This window comes from Dicentrarchus labrax, unplaced genomic scaffold (assembly GCF_905237075.1).
Source record: "Dicentrarchus labrax unplaced genomic scaffold, dlabrax2021, whole genome shotgun sequence".
NCBI classification, from domain to species: domain Eukaryota; kingdom Metazoa; phylum Chordata; class Actinopteri; family Moronidae; genus Dicentrarchus; species Dicentrarchus labrax.
Window position 1 is genome coordinate 14,572,365 of NW_026136709.1, and position 19,758 is coordinate 14,592,122.

Here is a 19,758-nt window from a genome sequence, read left to right on the forward strand (position 1 = left end):
TATTCTTTTCTTTTTTTGGGAGGAACATTTCCTGTGTGTGCCCACTGCTTAAAGTCACTTCATTAAATCAATAAATCTATTTCGCTTCTGCTCACCAAAACGATGATACCAGTGAATTAATAAGCATAATGAAGTGGCAGTGCGCTAGTTCGCTTGTCTCCCCAGTGGTGAGTCTGTAGGTGAACAGCAGTCTAAACACCTCCTCCCCAACATTGTGACGCAGCAGCTGACATCACTTCCTTGTTCTCTTGTCAGGTAAAGCAATCGGAAAACGACTCGATACTGCAAAACCCCGTCGTCTGTGGCTAACATGCCCCCCCTCTTGTGTTTTAACTGAAGTCCGTCGTCGCTTATTTGGAGGAAACTTTTCTAACATGGCGTGCTGCAAGTCAGACTCAGCGGTGGACTTGGGGACGATTCCCCTCATTGCACTGAATGTCAGGGTGCGGAAAAAGTTGGGACTGTATTTAAACCCCAGGAACATGGTGGCCGCGGACTGGATGGCCGTTGCGGAGGTGATGGGGTTTAATTACCTCGAGATAAAGAACTATGAGGCGTCCAAAAACCCCACGCAAATGGCTCTGGAGGGCTGGCAGGCCCGCTCCACGGACGCGTCCGTGGGCAAGCTGCTGTCCATCCTGGCAGAGGTGGAGAGAGAGGACATAGTGGAGGATCTCCGTCCGCTGATAGGTGCGTTGGTGTCACTTGGAATCAGTGTGTGTGTGTGTATATATATATATATGTGTGTGTGTGTGTGTGTGTGTGTTTACCCTTTTAAATGTTTATTTCATTGGTACACATGCATATTTTATTCCATCACGCGTCCCTGTACTCCAGGAAATGATTCACATACCTAAACTCCCATATTGCAAAAAGTATTTACACACATGGTTCAGAATAAATGACGAAACATGTCCCCACATATTGTAACTGTTCGTGTGTTTACAAGCTGATAATAAAAAAAATCAGTTCATCTGTTGTTATTGGTTCTACAAACGTGTCCTCACACCATATTCAGTCCCCTTTCTGTCCCATCAACCCCCCCCAACTTACTGTATTCAAACCTCTGTATTTGTGTGTTGTTTGCCCGTTTACATCTTTGTGTGTCCCAGATGAGGACGTGAGGAAGTATTGTGAGAGTCAGAAGAAGAAGGCTGAGCCCCCAATTCAGGTTGATGAGGTTGACAGCTGTTTCCCGCGCACCCCAGAGAGGATTGGTATCACCCTGGAGGATGACCCCGAAGGTCTGTATCTGTGTGATCCTTATTTGTGCTTTCTAACGTACAATGCAAGGCATAAACACACACATTGATTTTTGTCTACGCACACAAACTGCAGTCCAACCTGCGTCGGCATTAGTTGCATATCATCAGAAACACATCTTATACATGATTCAGCACAATGAAACCAATCACTGCTTCTCCAAATAAGTCACAGCCATAGTAGAGCTGCCTTTCGGTTACATATCTGACCTCTATAGTTACTTGGTACTTTGCAGATTAATATTTTACATACAAAACATATCATTAAAAAATGATGAAGTGCCCAACAGTATATAAAGTTGAAATTAGCTCCAACCTAACTAACTGTAAAACAGTAAAATGCTGCTTGCATGTTAATTAATCTGTGATAATAATCCAAAATGTAAGATAATAATGTAATAATACACTCTGAACTGGGCTGTTTAGCTAATGCGTGTTTTGACTTTTGATCCTTAAAGTACATTTTTACGACAAAACTTCAAATAAGTATGAATAAGTATTTAGTAAATTTGATATTAATACATGCACTACTTCCTCCACCACTGGTAATAAGAGCTACGCTTTGAGCAGCTGTAGTTGTAAACAAGATTAAATGCATGTTATGAATAATACATACAATATTAGATTGGTACATATGGTCTGCTAGACTTGTTAGAGTGCGTCTGCAACAGTGTTATCCCTACAACACCAAGAGAGCAGATTTTAAGCGTGCATAAATGCATGTCGGATGAAACTAGTGAAAATACAAACTTTAAATAATTAGAATTCATTTTCTAGGTTACGTGCAATCAGTAGTTATAGCTGTTCTTTAAAAATGTACATGATACTTTGCTGTTTTCTCTCCAGACTTAAGCCCTAAATGTCAAATCTTAGCAACACTGGTATGAAATGTGTGACTTTGTAATACAGTTATTGTAGCTTGTGCATTTGCTCGAGTAAAACTTGAGATACTGAGATCAGTGAGATCAGTTTTATTTTCTGTGATAAAAAACAGGAAAAAGCTCCAGCTCGCCTCCTAATCTGACAAGTCATCCGAACCTCTAATCAGACATGTCTGCACCACTGCACTGTTCCACTTCCCCACACAGTTTTGTGGTTACCACCCTTTATTTTATGTTTGACGTCTGTGAAATATATCTTAATTCTGTGAAATACTATTTCTGTAGTCCAATACCGACTTTATAAAGATAAATAAAGGGATTGAATTTAATCTAACTGAATTGAATCCAGGTTCCCCTGAGCTGTTCGACGCCTTCATCTGCTACTGCCACAGTGACTTTGAGTTTGTCCACGAGATGATCCGGGAGCTGGAGCAGACCCAGTACAAGCTGAAGTTGTGTGTGTTCGACAGAGATGTCCTCCCAGGTTCCTGTGTATGGACCATCACAAGTGAACTCATTGAGAAGAGGTATCAAGGTCTACTCTGTGTGATTTTACTTTAACTAGAAAGACTAGAAAACACTGGCACATGGGGCCAGCTCTGGTAGATCAGTGCAAACACACAGGGCAAAATATATTCTGTGGCTCTGTTAAAAATCCATGTGGACAAAACATTTAAATGGTTCCAGATACAAAGACACAGAAGTTTAAGTCATGGCAGGAAGCTAAACTTGCGAAATAAGAGTTTCATTTTAAATTTAGATATAGAAAGTCATCTGAGAGCAAGAGGACAATCCACCCTTCTTAAAATCTCCCTAATTTCTGACTCTCACATGTTTGCAGCAGCTATAACATGTGACCTTCTGTGCAGGTGTAAGAGGATGGTGGTGGTGATTTCTGATGAATACCTTGACAGCAATGCCTGTGACTTTCAGACCAAGTTTGCTCTCAGCCTCTCTCCCGGTAGGTTACATTTTTGTTATAGTTAAACAACACTATATTCCCTTTTTCTGACATAAATTTGCATGTGTGTAATTGACTTTTTTTTAATCCTGTTTGCTGTTTCAGGAGCTCGAAATAAACGCCTTATTCCAGTGGTGTACAAGTCAATGACAAAGCCCTTCCCCAGCATCTTGCGCTTCCTCACCATATGTGACTACACCCGGCCTTGTACACAGGCTTGGTTCTGGACACGGCTGGCCAAAGCGCTGTCGCTGCCATAATCATGGACCTGGCAGTTAGTTGTGTACTAAGGTGCCTTTTTATTCCACGAAAGGGAATTTTGGACAATGGCGAAACATTACAGATTCAGGTGTGTGCTATTGCTTGTTATCCACGTCCTGCTGGCTTCTGAAGCACTTGTCACTAACTGTGTATACAGTCTATATTATAATGCTACTATTTGTGTTTCCTATGAAGATCACATGGTGATTTATCAATAGTATCATTATGAAACTCAAGCTGCATAAAGATACCAAATATCAGTAAAGTTCTCTCTGCACAAAGCCATATTATGTTATTAAAAGTTCAAGAATAACATAGGTCGTGCCTGCTCATGTTAATATTTATGTGAGTTATATTGGTGAGGACAATCTGTTTGTATCCAGGCCAGCGTGCATTGAATCCTCTGTAAAAGGAAGCTGACCACTTCCTCTTACAAGTTAACTTCTAGATGAAAGCGAAGACTAAGAGGAAGAGATATCGTGATTGTGACACTTCAACTTTTTCAGTTTTACTCAAGGCTGACATCTGCCTTTCTCTCCCACACTGTCACAATGTCTGACATTTAATTTTGTATTTTTAATATGATCTTTTTTTTAAAACAGTTTAATGAAAAGTGAATTTATTCTTTGACTTGATTGCTCTGAATATGATTTCCTCAAAATAAACTGAACACATTTTTCAATGGCGTTTGTCTTTTATTTATAAAGCATATTATGCAGTCATGAAAGCACAATAATATTCTGTAGTTCTCCAGCAGGTGTCACGATTGTGCAAATCCTGCATGTTATACAATGCACAACCAGAGGTGTCGCTAATTGAATGCTGTCAAAAATAACTAATGTCTCAGTACATTTTACGCTTAATATGAAAACATCCAATGACAGAGCAGCGTTTGTGGCACTGACCAATCAGAGGACAGGATGTTCTCGGAGGAACACGCCTCTTTTCATACACGTGTATTGGGATAAGTTTTGCCCTCACTTCAACCTGGCAGGTAGCACTTTCCAGCATGTTACTCTGTTACACACCTACCGTGCTCTTTTAATTACATTTTTATAAGTGGGGAAGGGCTGGGATTGCTATGGGCTAATATGAGCAAAAAAAAAAGATTGCTTTTGTTTTTGTTTGCTGTATGATGAGAACAAATGCCTGCAAGGCTAAACTGGGGGCCTAATGAATACAAATCCATCAGTCCGCCATTAAAAGTGTGGCGGAATCCAGAGGCTTGATTCATTTTTTGGGGCGGCATATTTTACATAATATTTAAACACTCTTTATAGTAGGTTGCCTAGAAAGTATACTTATGTGTAAAAGTCTTAACAGATGTAACAAAAAGGAGTTTAAACAGTCGCCGTACCCCCCCCCTTACTGACTGACAGGGACCCCGGAGCTCAGCGCGGTCCACCGTCCCACACTCAACATGTCCGCCGGGAAGGTCCACATTTGCTCAGCAGGAATGCGGTAGGCGGGGCCGCTAGGCTAGTGTCAAACTTTGGGAATGACAGGAGTGCTGCAGGATTCGCAAAGAAGGGGAAGTGTCGCCCTCGTTGCTCCTGTTTGGATTACTTTGACTTCTTTTTCCGCACAGTCTTTGGATTCAGCGCCTTCCCCCACAGATAGCACGGCCCCAGCAGACTCCTCAGCCATGTCGGAGGACCTGAGCTCCCAACCCTGGTCCATCAACAAAGATGATTATGAGCTACACGAGGTGATTGGTATGTGATCCATGGCTCGTTAGCTCAACGTCTGTGTCAACCGACAGTCCGGAGAACGTCTGCCGTTAGCTTATTTAAAATGGGGGAGGTTGGGGGTCGCCACAGCTCACGTAATATTAATATGTTTCAAGTGTAAAGCGAGAAGGAGGCATCTTCTTTCTCCTGTGCTAGGTTGAGTTCATCGCGTTTGTCAACTTGGCGAGTCCCAGCCGGGCGGTGTTGTGACTTGGAGCCGGTGGAATGTCTCTTAGTAGAGCGGGTGCCCCGTCCGCCGGGGCTGCGCCGAGAGGGGTAAACGAGCGCTCCGACGTTAGTGTCTAAGTGAGGCTGTGACTATTTGCTGGAAAAGAAAAACCGCTTTCATTGAGCAGTCGGTTATTTATGTGCAGCTCGCTTTATACTTACATACAGGGCGTTGTATCTATAACAAAAAAACCACAGGGATATTAACTATATCTTATTTTAAAATGTGTCAGTGTTGGTGATTTTACACAGAACCCGACCTGCAGACTGTGGTTTTTAAACATATTACAGATAACATTATCTTAAAGTTATCTTTTTATTCGAGGGAAAAGACATTGCATTACATAGACTGAAGCAAGGTATCAGGCACGTAGCGTTACTGTAGAGAAGACAGAAACCATGTTTAACTTACTGTGTGTGTGTGTGTGTGTGTGTGTGTGTGTGTTCACGCCCATTTTCAATTAAAACACTGGACATTCAAGCACAGAACTTTTTTTTTTTCTTTCCAAAACACTTGTGTTGCCACTGCAGAGTCCAGAGATTATACTTCATGGTCCTTCCCGGAGTAAGGGTATTGTTTTGGGTAATTTACTGCCTGAATTAATCCAGTTATGCGAGAGCTCTTTTGGAGAGGATTAATCAGTGTTATGAGGCTTCTAACCACGTCCCTCACAGAAAATGGGGAGCAAGTCATTTGATAATTTGCTGGGTAACATCATCAATCATACTTTGTTGAAACCTACAAGTTAATTGTGGTAACTTCTTTACATGTGCCCAGATTTCTCCGTCAGCCCCCCCTCCAGTGTGACACCTCTCCTGTGCAGCCCTGGAGGATGACTTACAGGTTGTCCGTCCTGAGGAATGACAGCTTTTACTTGTGAAACTTCTGAAATATCCCACCCCCTGCAAATAGCTGACCCTGGCCTACCTCTGGGCCGACTTTGTTGAGGTTGAGAATATGAAGGAGCGTGTGGCGTATAAGCAAAGTATTGTCCCCCCCCGCAAATCAGTTAGTTTGTGCCTCTGGTTTACTTTACCTCAGTGGTGCGTGCTTCCTCCACAGGGATCTGTGTGTTTATAGAGAGTCCATTCTACATGCCCTAAATTAACCTTTTTGTGTATTTTTATAAAGACTTGGATTTAACTTTACCCCCATTTCTGTATTTCCTCACACAGTTTTCTTGGAAAATTCGATCTGGGGCACCCCACAAGATAACGCCCTGCAATGTAGCATGCACACAGAGATAAAGCCCCTCTTGTATAGAAAACCAGTTCTGTGGCATTTTCCTACGCAATGTGTGACTCAAATTGTCAGCATAGGTTTGAAACTGGTGAGGCTATTTTAAAGGTAGGACTGCATGCTTACTTGAGGTTAGGGCAAGAGGATCACAATTATCAACTCAGCTTTGGGTATAAATTGTGCAGTTAGCCTAGTTTCTTCCACCTCGTTTTTTAAATGGCCAAAAGCTGATTACCGGTTGTGCTCCTAAATCTGAAAGAGTTGGTCTACCTTGTATATCATCTAAATGAGCAGAACCCCCCCTGTGTGAGGCTGTGTTTCCTGGCTCCTTGTGAACACAAGGTAAACAAGAAATATCCTCCTGTTTGGCATCTGTTTCTGTTCATATTAAACCTTGCCAACAGTCCTGTGGAGCGTTCTCTCTCTCTCTCTCACTCTCTCTCACTCTCTATCTCTCTCTGCCCTTTCAGAGAGTCTTTGCTTGATTACCATATGACCAAGACAGCTTTTAAAAAGTTAGGCTTTAAGTCTGAGTTACTGCAGTTTCAAGTCAACTATCCATTCTTATCTCTCATCTTGTTTAGTTCAGGGTGAGGAAATATTGGGAAATTATATTTTACTATGAATGAACACACTGAAGCGCCCTTGCTGTTCTTATCATTTAACCCAGGGATCGCACTTAATTGGAGTCACTTCCTCATACCGCTTTCCTCCGGATTTTGCCCATTCCCAAATCACAGTGGAGAATTTAGCCTACTCTGGACGTAGGATAGACAAGTAACAGGGAGGAATTGGTAACATATTACCAAAGAAGATGCTTAAGCTTTAAAGTCAGTAGTGTGGGTTCATGTTTGGATGGGATATTCCTGAAGTTGTGCAATCAGTCAGGGGTGGAGTGTGGTTGTGTTTTGGAGTGTGTATTCAGAGGGGGGGTGGGTAAACAAGAATATAGTATTTAGTACTGCAAATGACCAAATTATTACAGGCTTTTTCTGATTGCTGCTTCATGTAACTTACCCATTGTGTGTCTCTCCATCACTGACAGACGTTTTTAGTGCTTTTAAGGCATCACTGATTAAATCAAAAGAGAGGGTTTTATTAGATTGGTAATTTTCCTCACAGGCACATATAAATCCACATATAAGAGGTATTTGAGTATAGGGAAGCAACTAGTTGTTGTTTTTATTATGAAGTAACTTGCTGATTATGTTCTTGAGTAATCATTTGTTCTATAAAATGTCAGGAAATGGTGAGAAAAGCCCAAGGGGATGACATCAAATTGCTTGTTTTGTTCACCAAAACTTAAAAACCTAAAGCGATTCAGTTTATTGTCACAAATGCAACAAAAAGAAGCAGACAATCTGCTCAGATCGAAGCTGAAAACAGAACATTTTGGGCTTTCTTTGCTTCATAAAATGCCCGTAACGCTATTAATTGTTTATCAAAATAGTTACAGATTATTGTTTCCGGCGATGGACTCATCAAACCGACGGATCGTTTCAGCTCTACTGGAGTATGCGGCATTTAAAACCTCAAACTGCTACTTCAGGCTCACAGACCTAAACCCACCTCATACTGCATAGGCTGTTTGATCCCAGAGAGATGTTTCCTCCAGCTCTTGTGCTCAGCGGGAAGGTTGGTGTTGTGAGGCTTTGCCCTGCACACCCAGCATGGCCAGCAGAGCTATTCTTTTTGCAACTTCCCCGGGGAAAGAGGACTTGTTATTACATGGTTCACACCCACTCTTTTCACCCCACTGAGCATTGGATCATACTGGACAGAGCTCATAGGAAAAAAATAAAAATAAAAAAAAGTATTGCTTGCTCTCTCGTTCTGGATCAGACTTTGAATCATTCGTGTTGGCAAAACTGAACTGGAAACTTTTCTGCTCCCACTGTTTGTATCCACCGGCAACCATGTTTCCTCCCTGTTCCTTGTCCTGTCTCTCAGATGGTTTTTAAAAAAGTATGATTATGTTCTAGGAAACTTATCACAATGGAAAAGCAACCCCCCAGACTATTACTATACTATTACTCCAAATGTATTATCCACTTCAAGGTTGTTGTTTTTTTCCCACATACATTTTTTAAAAACATTGCATCCTGGGAGATCAGGAGAATAAACACTACATGGCAGTGGCTGCTGGTAGATTTCTAGTCATGGTGACATTTCTCATTGTACCTTTTTGTATAATGTGTGGAATGTCAAGCCAGGTATGCAGAGGAAATGTAATAAAAGATAACATGCCTGCTGAGGGAGGGAAAGACAAACTGAGAGCTGCTGCAACACAACTGCTGACCTACTCCATTAAGAAGCTAATTCAAGGCTAAGCTATCTGATAAGATTACCTAGACCCCTTCGTCAAAAATTTTCACCTTTTCATCAGGCAAACGTTGGATTATAATGTGAGCTATCTTTTTATTTGGAGTCTACGTATCTTGGAGTAACAGCTCTTTAATGAAACCCTGTTATTTAAATGGCCTCTTGGTATTTTAATGGTCTTTGAGCCGCATTAATAAAAGTTAATTAAGTGTAATGCTTTAGCTTTGTCTGCGTCCTAAATAAGCCTGTTCCTCTGTTTACTATTCCCTTTTTGTGTTTCGCTGTCTTGCTTGTAAGACTTCCTAGAGATGCACCGGAAGAGGGAGAATGCAAACATTCCATACTCGGACGTCGACTCCCTAAAGAGCAAACATGTTAGCTTACTCGGGTTAACAGCGAGCAGCCCTCACTGCAGTATTTAGACTTAAACAGTTCATCGTGCAGAAGAAATCCTAGTCTCGCCTGTCCCATTCACATGTTGCCAGGTTATAGTATAATAACCATAGCATAAAAACCTCCATGCCAAGCTTGAGTTGTTTTGAGGAAACATGCTTACAGAAAACATTGGCTGCTTTTACAAAGATCACGATTGTTTTGTCAATGTTTCACCCACAGGAGTGATCGAGTTGTTTCACCCGGTCTGCAACTTTTTTTCCTATCCCTATCCAGAGGAGACCTTTTACATCTAGAGCTGTAACTGATTTTTGGGCATTGTATATTCAAATTAAATGAGTGGAAAGGTGATCAATCTTAACAATCTCACATTTTTAACACAAATTGCAGAGTGAAACTTATTATTAAATGTATTTGTATGTAAGAATCAAACAAATTCAGACAGTAACTCTTTCATATGAACTAAGGGGAAATTTGGGAAAGCTCTAAACTAATTGCTGGGATAATTATAATGTCAATTACTGGAAATGTGACATATTTTGGTTTTTGCTTCAACAGGGAAAACAACAGCAGCAAACAACACTTTAGTGATATTTTACTCTAGGCTGTCGACAACTAACAACACTGTGAAAAATGAAATGGAAATGTGAAAAGCAAAGGAAATCAAACATGTAAATAAACCAATAAACCAATACCCAAAAGCTTACATAAAGTTGTATCCCTCAGTCACGTCAACGCACCACATTTTCAGCTGGCAGCCCGATCATCTTCATTTGATTTTGCCTAATGTTGTTACTTAATGTACTGATTTGATTTAGCAGTCCACTTCCAAAACAAGCCAAATCTTGTTGTTGCACCTTTGGAAATGGTGGGGGGGGGGAGTACAGACAGAAGAACTTTGAAGTAGTTCTTTTTACTTCTATTTGTAAAGGTCTGACTCCTGCTCTGTTCATAATCTGCTCATTTATTGATTAATTTACAAAAGAAAAGGGAAAAAAAACCCACCTACGGCTTGATATGCAGCCTTTATGTCTGTGCCAGACTGTTTAGCAGATTAGATGTTGGCCTGACTGTTTCAAAGCCCTGGCACTACTGCAGTGCATGCCTTTTGTGAGGATAGCTCTTTTGTGTGCGTCCTCCCATTCTGACGGAGAGGGGGTGGTGATGATGTTGTCGTTGTGAGAATGACATAGATGTGACGATGTGTGGCTTATTTCTTTATATTTCAGACATGCTCCATAATAAGGTATGCGTTCTTAGCCAAACAGCTGGTGATTACTGGTATGTTGGTTAGTGAATATGATGACAGCGTGTGCATCACAGTACAATTACTCAATTTACAGCTTTGGTTAGATCCTCAAAGGCCTGGTGAAGTATTGAATAATCATGTAACTGGATACAAATAGTTGAAGCATGACTGCTCTGTGCAGAATAACCTTGTGCTAAGCTTGGAAGTAGCAAATATCAAAGAGCATCAGGTCTATATTAACTCAAGGCCCCAACTGGCTGGTAAATTGGGCTTTCTCAGTCTAAATGCCTTGCAGAGGCTTGGTGCCCCTTGACCTTGCCTGTTGCAACAATCTTCCCCCCTTTTTCGCACATACAAGCGCACATGCTCTGCAGCTTGTCCAGCCACCCCTGACGACTGGCTGTTTGTTTGTATGGAGGAATTTACACTCCGCTGTGTGCAGGGCAACTGGCTCCCCGTGGTCCAGCCAGCGCTGAGCTCTCCATCACTGGCCAGCCTCCAGAGGTTTGTTTGGTATTACTGCTGGTGGTGGTGGGAGAGGGCTTGAGGATATATTTAAAGAACTGTTCAGCCCCTTCCTTTTGAGCAATGGTGGAGTGATCTGTGGTTACTTGGATGCTGGAGAGTTGAGCAAGGCCAACCGCGCTCTGTCAGAGGTTGCCAGTCAATAGATGGCACCCACTACAGCCATAGGAAGCAGGCTTTTAACACACTGTATCATGATGTTTAACGTTACTGTCTGTCAACTAAAGGAAATTACAAGGATATTGCAATTTAATTGGATTATCTTAGAGAACAGGTTTGAGCTTTATTTTAGTTTCAACTAAATTGAGGTTATGCCATTCTCTGCTTTCCCCATATAGCCCAAAGTAATAATTATCTTGAATAAAAACAGTTAAATAAAAAGTGGTCACGTCTTCAGGGACAACTTTACTTTTTAATTAAAATCAGTGAACTGTTTTTTTTTTTTCCTTCCTTTTTAATATAGCCCTTTTTTAAACCTCCATACACCTCTGGCTCTATGAAAACTCCAAACAATGAGCACTTTGTTAATATTTGGGCATAGCTAAGATGAGGGATGTTAGGAAAAGCTTACTGGAGGTTGAACCGACTCACCTCTCCCTCTTTAACTCAACCAAAGCCTGTTGCCAGAGGAGAATGTGCTCCCAGCATTGCTTAGCGTCACGTATACTCCAGAGATCTTGTGGAAACAACCGTGTGTGCATGCATGGCGTCATATAAGAGCATTGAGAGGGCAGTGAAATGACCTCACACGATGCAGGAACAGCAGGCGTACCTCTCCTGGGGAGGATTTTACAAGCTTTTACTCTGACTACGCACGTTATTCGAAATAAAGATTAGCCCACTGTTGTAGGATTTAAGCTTTAATCAGATTGTAGTCTATGCGGTGTTTGCTTGCACATCAAAATAGTAGTTGTGGTGGTATAAACTAGCATAGACTCCCACTTTTGGTATGAGCGTTTGTGTTCTGCAAAGTCTTGAAGAATGGAAAATGAGACTGATTTTAAGTGTCCAGGTCTTGAAAAGTTCATAAAATGCATATATGGAGTATTGATCAGTAAAATTGTTATATATTGTTATTATAATGCATACTATTACCTGAGGAGCAGGCCTCATTGCATTTCACTGCACATACTACTTATGTTTGAGACAAATAAAGCTTTGGATCCTTGAATCCTCCCAGTTTTTGAGCTGCTGTCATGTGCTGGATTGTGGTATTTGGTGCAGTAAAGAATAATTGGCAGTTTTCAATGAACAGTGAACAAAATGTCTTCAAAGAGACATTTCTAAACTGTATAAGGACCAGACTTTGGTCCTCTCTGGCATGAACCTCTTTCAAAAGCCTCCTGGGGACATGCCTAGTTTAGCAGAGTCACCGGCTCCAAGCAGACTCGCTTCATCAGGCAGGATTTGGAAAAGCTGATTCATAATTGATGAACAGACAGTTAAGCTGTACCAAAGAGAAATCGGATGAACTGTCAAAGCAGAATTGTACTTAACCTTCTTGAACTCAGGAGGATTTTGAGGTAATAATACAAGTTAGGATTATTATCCTACAGTAGCCATTAGTTTTAGATGTAGACAGGGGTTAGGAAAGAAGCAAACAATTGAGAGAGAGAGAGAGAGAGAGACCTGGGCAGCCTAAAGACGTGGATATAACCTGAAGTGAATGTGCTGAGAGCCTTGTATTGCATGAGATGACTAATACTATATTGAATCATAATCAAGGTGATAATATGTTTCTTTCCTGTCTGTTTTTAGGGAGTGGGGCCACAGCGGTGGTTCAAGCAGCCTACTGTATACCACGGAAGGAGAAGGTGGCCATCAAACGCATCAACCTAGAGAAGTGCCAGACTAGTATGGATGAACTCCTGGTAAGACACACGTATTGTATATCATCACAACCTGTGTTAGCCTTCCTGCTAACGTCTCCTTTACAGGAACACACGTCTCGTCCTGCTGCACCCCAGCACATAAACGTACCTGCAAATGTCACTTCGTCTCAGTTAGATGTGGTAGTGTGGTTCTCAGGCGCCGCTAACAACGCGCTGTCTGCCGATGACGTTGTCTCTCGTTCCCTTGCTGGGACTCAGCCTGCCAGGTGCCGTCAATCAAACACAGACAAGGACACGCCCCTCCAGGCACTAGAGATGAAAAGGAACATTTCTGACATTTGCCCTTTGCTACAAAAAAAGAATTAACAGTACATTATTTTTTGACTACACCAAGGGATGACTTAATGTTACTTTTTTGTGACCTTGTTACTTTTATGTGTGATCAAAGGGAGCTATACTCCCTTACAGCACAATATTGCATTTAGAGGTTTGTGTCTGTGGTCTGTGCGTGCGGATAGAGTTAGTTCCACCTCTGCTTTTCATTAGTCGTTTTCTCCGAGTCCTCCTCCAGTCATCCCTGTCACTTCAAATACTATTCTGGTTGTTCTCTGAAAAGAAGGACTCCACTTAGTGCCAGGAAACTATTAGACCACCGTGGGACATCTTCCTGACGGCCGCATTGTGTCTTCATACCCTCAATGCAATCTTACACCGCAGCTCGGCACATCATTTACTGTATGACATGTAGTTTACGATTCAGCTCAAGAGGTGGGAGGATTGTATCGAGCTGCCCAGCACATAGAAATGATCAGGTGCTCGTTTGCGGCTTGTGTTCTTGCTTTGGAGACGGCAAGGAGTTTCTTTGCTGGGGAAATGAGCTGTTGTTAACTTGATGAATTTTTCCAGTCCTCCTTCCTAGTTCTCATCCAAAAGTCTGTGAAAGTAACCTGTGGGAAATAAATATTGTGTAAGCCTATAAGTGCGTATGGAAGGTCACGGCTAGAGATTACTGGCAGGTTTCTCACTACTCACTGGCAACACTAAACCGAGGAGGAACCCTTCCTCACCCCACCCCCCGATTTCTGGAGGATGAATCAGGGGAATGTTGCTCCCGGATTCTCGGAGCAGGCGGTCACATGGAATACAGCGAGGTCGGATTTCCTGCCTGTGGTTTTCCCCCCCAATTCCACAGCCTGCTGGGTACCCGGTTAAACGGCAAGGAAGCATTAAATTGAACCCAGATTGATTCTCTAAAGAAGCAGTTTTAAAAGAGGATGCCTTTAGTTTTAAAGAAGCCAGAAGGTCTTTAATCTTACCTGTGAAATTCTTTTAACGTCATAAAAACCAATAAGCTATCATGTCTCCATATGAAGTGGCATGTTGTAGTTATTCCTGGCACAGCGGTTTGATGGACAGGCGGCTTTTGAGTGACTCAAGCTAGATCAGATGAGGAGGAGGTTTGTTTACAAAAATACAATGCGGTGCAGCTTGAAATATCCTCTTACATTATCTACTATCGGGTTTACTTATAAGAAATGTGAGTGATCCTATAAAAGTGGTTAGTTTTTCTAATACAGGAGGTTAGAGTTGAGCAAAAGGAAATGATTCAGAGGTAAATTTGTGTTATCAGCATTAAGATTGCATTTTAGTAGGTTTTTCCATCAATCAGCAATGTCTCTGTTCCTCAATAGTTTCTCGTGTGTGTTTGTGTGCGCATGTGTGTGTGCGTGCATGCTGCTGTGAGATTGGGTCATAGTGCGTGTGTGTTTGGCTCTGAGTAACTGATAGTGACGTAACATTGCTTCTATAGTGGCTTCTCTGTGCGTCTGCCATCAGTGCGATTCTGTGGCACCAGTTTGTGACCCAGCACTGTATTCAGTTTGTGACAATAGGTCATTTATTTTTTTGCTCAGTTTCAAGGTCCTCAAACACGCCAAATACTGCAAAAGATCAGGCCTAATATAGAATAATACAATTGGCGTGGGCTGGCCTGTTTCGTAGAGAATGTGTATATAATTTGTAGGCTAAAACCCACTTGAGGCGTTAAGTGTTTAGATTGGATTTTCCAGGCTTTTAATCGTAGATTTATAGACCAATCACAAGATAGAAAAGTCTGTTTCAGTTTTGTTTATTAAATGAACCAAAGTGACCTCACTCATCTCACAACGAATGCTCTGTTTTACCCGCTGTTTGTAAAAACAGGAATTTGAGTTGACATGTTGGTGGAGATATGAGTCAAAGGGGACTGACTCTATAAACCAATGTGATCTCCATTAGGAAGAGAGAGACAGTTTTATTAGATGGGTGGAATGAGGGGATGGAGGGTTGGTCTGATGTTGTTATTGATCTGAACTTTTGGCCCACTGCCTGCCTGCTGCTCCTAAAACCGAATAACTTTTACTTACTGGACTTCTCATGCCAAAGGCTTTAACTCAAGATTGAGAGAAAATATGTCAACCTTTTGGCATGTATTGTTAAGCAGGTGTGTGTGTGTGTGTGTGTGTGTGTGTGTGTGTGTGTGTGTGTGTGCGGTGTGTGTGTTTAATTAAAACATGCATTACCCTGATTTATTTCTTCCTCTGAGGCTTAATTATTCTAAAAAAAATCCCTTCTGATAGTATAATTAATGCAAACACAGTGGGGAGGGAGATGTATACTATGCTAATGGTATGTAGCTTATGAATGTAACACAGATGGTCATTATTAAGTCTCTTGACAATGATGTTCTACACCACTCACCATAAGAGGTTCTTCTGTTGTCATCTGTTCCTCGTATATTAAATCCGAAATGTAATCACGGCATAGTGAAACCATTTGTGCTGCAGGTGGCTTTGTGTGCGGCGGCAGATAGGTGTGTCACTTATGTTTTTGCAGGTTGGATGGTTTGAATAAAACTGCTCTGAATGCCTGTGTTTTAGGATGAGGTCATGGCAACACCCACAGCCAAACACAAAGGGCCAGATGACAGACGGTTTGGAAGAAATAATTCCCAGTTTCTTTTCACAGTTGGATCTTTAGTTGAAATAATAATCTGAGGGAACAGTAATGAAATACAATTTATCTGTAAGTAATTGTATTAAGTAGAAACACTGCAACATTCTGTGTTTGAAGTCATCACTTTCAACTCTTGTCATTACATTTGGCATATGTGCCACTGAGGCCTACATTTGTGCATTTTTGCTTGTGAGTGTTGGGTTACAAGTGGATATGGTTTCTTGGACTTGTTTGATGAGCTTTATTTATAGGTAAGTAAAGCTTGACTTCTTTCAGAACTTACACAAAGTACATGCACGATGTACCTGTTTACGTGAATGATTCCGATGTAAAGACTTTACAAGGCTTGCTTGTGCAGAAATACTGAAAAATATATATTTGTTTTCCTGTCAGCATTGAGATGTCCTGCAAAAACATTTTCACAAGGCAATATTTCCTCAAAATGTCAAAGGTTGCACATTGAAGGTCACAGAAAAAGAAGTCATATGAATGGTTCTGACGGATGAGAACATTTCCACTGTCTTTGCTGCAGCATTGGTTTACAGTGACCTAATCCCCACAACAAAGAGTCTCTGATTCACACATTGTCTGCTGGAAAAGATGGGAAAACCTGCCAACTGCCAGAGCACGATATCCTCCCTGTTATCCCATTGTTTTTCTTTTCTGGGGTTACCCTGGCCCACAGAGCTGTGGTGACCTGCCTCTTCCACTGTGCTGAGAACAGAGGGAGAAGGGAGAAGGGGGGGGGGGTCAGGCTCCACCGAAGCCAGTTAACAGCCAACAGGCTATATCATTATTGTTCTCTCTCAGCCTGTAGTATCCAGAGAAAGAATGATAGGGGAGACGACCCACAGAGCTCGCCGTCTGGCCCGACAGACTGGAAGTCATTAGACTGCTTGATGATCTAAAACAGCTTTAGTTTAGAGGCAGAGTGGTGTGTGGACTCACCTGTTGGACCCTTAACCTTACTATTGTCTTTTATGGATCTGTGTGCATTTAAACACGCCTGTAATCATTATGGTCCAATGACTTTGTTTCATGCACAATCTGTATCTGCCCTTATTATGACTCAGTTCATGTTCTTAACTCTCTTTTGTCTAGTGCTTTTCTAATGGCATCATGATGTCACCTGCCTGCCCCAACCTCTCTTGGCGGAGGCACTCACTGAAGGCCACAGACTCAATAGTGATGACTCTGCAGTAGTGGCATACTGTACTGCTGCTAATGCACATTGTGTAAGCTAAGCATTTATGCTGATGGAACATCAGGCTTTGATTGCTTACTTTTTGACCCACAAGCATCTATTGATTGATGCCTTTAACAAATGTTCTCGGTTCGAGTGTTAAGGTTTCCTCAGTTGACAGGCTTGTAGTGCACCTGTCATGGTACAGCACTCAATAGATGTTTTCAATTACACTCTGGGATCTGGGGAGATATGGTCATTTGTGGTGGAAACCCATAGTTAGATGAGAAGGTTGATATTGATTTCACCTCTGTGCATCCAATATAGAAATACTGCTGGTCTGGCACAGCATAGCTTAGTATAAAGCCTGGGAAAAGGGGGAAAATTCTCGCCTAGCTCCATCAACCAACAGTGGAAAAATACATAGGAAGATGCAATGTGTGCACTCTGGACCTCTCTGTACTTGACACATATCTGTGAATTTGACATCAATCACTTGATCTGCAAATAATCAGTTAATTGTTCTGTCTGTAAAATATCCAGTGCTCAAAATGAACCTTTTTTTTAATGAATATAGTATAATATCTTTGTTTCAGTAACTCGTATCACTTCATTCACTCACTCTGGTCTGTTGAATCAAGATACAGTATAGTCTCCAGATGAGACTGTACTGTATTTGAGTTTTAAAAAGAGTGGTGTTTTTCAGTTTTTGACTGTACCACAGATGGATACCTGTTAAAGCAATTTGTTACATTAATAATTTTAAGTGTTATTCTTAGTCATCCTTGAAAAGATCAGGACTGGTTGTCTAGCAGTTATATATGCGTAATTATTGTGACAAGTAAAGAGGTGCTGTGCATTAATGTGGAGCTCCAGTAACAGGTTGAGTCATTTGTGTCAGTATTCAAGAAAACCTCTGTGAAATAGTGGTCACAACTCTGAAGTCAGCTACATTTTCTTTTTCTTAGGAAGCTTGTCTATCCTCAAATGACTTTACGACTGGTGCTGAAGTGATGGATTAGACTTCTGTGCCAGCATTACCTCAGCTCTCCTGCTTTCCAAACACACACACACACACACACACTGTGAGAGAGCTTTACAGCTGTATAAAAGGCTGAGTACCGGCTGTTTTTCGCTTCTGCATAGATATGCATTATATTGACCTAGCCTATTTCTTTTCTAACTACTGACGTCATTGAGATCTTAAGCATTGCACTAAATTTCAAGAATAGCTGCATCATCAAAGCCATTTATTGTGACTACGTTCAGTTTATTCTCATACCTTTTTTTGTGTGAGGCAAATGAGAATAGTTAGCTTCCAGGCGCTATGTGTCTCATTTGAAAACATTAGGAAGGTGCATTATGTATTTTATGGTCCCATTTCTCTACCAGCAGCAAATCTGTGTTTCTAAAAATGGTTGTTTGCTTGCTGCTGCTGGGGTGGAAAGTCATAAATAAAAATAAGCTAAAACTTTAATCCATTTTCACCACATGATGATGATGATGATGATGATGATGATGATGATGATGTGACAGATTACATAAGCTCTATCAGGTCACTGGCAAATAAACAGCTGGTCTGTGATTAGATCGTCTAAATGCTTTGTGCAGTTCTGATTAATTAGATCTGATTCTGTCTCTCATGTTTTTTTCCTCTAACAGAAAGAAATTCAGGCTATGAGCCAGTGCCACCACCCCAATATTGTGTCTTACTACACCTCCTTTGTGGTAAAGGATGAGCTGTGGCTGGTCATGAAGCTTCTCAGTGGAGGTAAGTGCAGGGTCTTCTTCTTCCCTCATCTGTCCAATATCTGTGTAAACTGTCCTCAACTGCAAATCTGAATGTCTGTCTGGACAGGCAAAAGTATGAAGCTCAATCCTTTTATTTCTGATTTAAAAATAAGGGGTTGAATTCGAAGATTTTGAGTTGCAGTGAGTATGCTAGCAATTTACAAGCGCATCAAATACAATTTGACCTTAAAGTTGGCGGGGTCCAGAATTTTTTTGGCAGGGCCCCTTGAGGTAAGAGAGGGCCAGCAGGAAGAATTGGGCTACTTACTGCTGTTGATGTTAACTGTGATTGTAGGGAATGTGACAGCACTGATCCTCATTGTGTCCTGTGTGAGCTGCAGCTCTTTCCGGGCTTTAACTCAGTACAGTGCAGGAGCTAATGACAGGGCAGAGGTAATAACAGCCCGCAGGCCGGCGTCATGGCACCCATGTGGCAGCGCAGCAATTAACTAGTGAGAGGAGCACGAAGAGGAGGCCACCATGGAGAGAGCGACCTCAAAATGCAACGACTGCATCTGCTTCTGATTGTTTTGTTTCATTTTTATTTTCACCAGAAACATTAAAGCTGTGGTATCTAATAGTCTTTGTGCTTCTGCTGTGAGGGAGCAGAGCTTTTACAGCAGACCTGTGAGAGCTCCTAGACACAAACAGCATGTAGATGAAGGCGTCCTGTGCCAGCTATTTGACAAGCAAGAAACAGTGGGCTCAGAGATGGAGACAGCCTAAAGTAATAGTCATCTGTTTACAAAGAGGCAAAAAATTGCCACTCATCTCTCTCCAAATCCTGCTTTCAATCTCACACATTTAATTATACAAGCACAAGCGTACACAGATATATCCACACACTAAACATTTACACTCTGTTTCAACCCTCCCTCATTCCCCTCCGGCCCACTGTGTAAACAG

At 41.6% G+C, this 19,758-nt stretch overlaps 2 protein-coding genes and 1 long non-coding RNA gene across 4 annotated transcripts in view; 2 read left to right on the forward strand and 1 right to left on the reverse strand.

The window, feature by feature from the left end:
* The first annotated feature begins 215 nt into the window (after positions 1–215).
* Positions 216–4,047, forward strand: myd88 (MYD88 innate immune signal transduction adaptor). Its single transcript, XM_051410601.1, has 5 exons — positions 216–690; positions 1,113–1,244; positions 2,493–2,670; positions 3,013–3,104; positions 3,210–4,047. The coding sequence occupies exons 1-5, from the start codon at positions 375–377 to the stop codon at positions 3,362–3,364; spliced, it is 873 nt and encodes a 290-aa protein (XP_051266561.1). The 5' UTR covers positions 216–374; the 3' UTR covers positions 3,365–4,047.
* An 816-nt stretch (positions 4,048–4,863) lies between these two features.
* The window catches only part of oxsr1b (oxidative stress responsive kinase 1b), a 39,088-nt gene continuing 24,193 nt past the window's right edge, over positions 4,864–19,758 (forward strand). Inside the window, exons 1-3 of the mRNA XM_051410573.1 lie at positions 4,864–5,080; positions 12,811–12,923; positions 18,724–18,832. Coding sequence (XP_051266533.1) covers positions 4,864–5,080; positions 12,811–12,923; positions 18,724–18,832 — 439 coding nt within the window. The remainder of the gene's footprint in view (positions 5,081–12,810; positions 12,924–18,723; positions 18,833–19,758) is intronic.
* On the reverse strand, positions 5,075–15,761 carry LOC127369344 (uncharacterized). 2 transcript variants are annotated; one of them, XR_007886059.1, is made up of 4 exons: positions 13,917–14,177; positions 13,415–13,831; positions 13,033–13,193; positions 5,075–5,420 (listed from the first exon to the last, which is right to left on the reverse strand). It is a non-coding gene; the product is annotated as an uncharacterized LOC127369344 (long non-coding RNA). The 2 variants fall into 2 exon arrangements; XR_007886060.1 differs by lacking the exons at positions 13,415–13,831; positions 13,917–14,177 and adding an exon at positions 15,624–15,761.

What these genes read in the sequence shown, in the direction of transcription:
- myd88 (XM_051410601.1), top strand. Translation starts at nt 375, where the DNA reads ATGGCGTGCTGCAAGTCAGACTCAGCGGTGGACTTGGGGACGATTCCC. An exon ending in CCTGGAGGATGACCCCGAAG is followed by an intron (nt 1,245 to 2,492) that starts GTCTGTATCTGT and finishes AATTGAATCCAG; the next exon opens with GTTCCCCTGAGCTGTTCGAC. An exon ending in AGTGAACTCATTGAGAAGAG is followed by an intron (nt 2,671 to 3,012) that starts GTATCAAGGTCT and finishes CCTTCTGTGCAG; the next exon opens with GTGTAAGAGGATGGTGGTGG.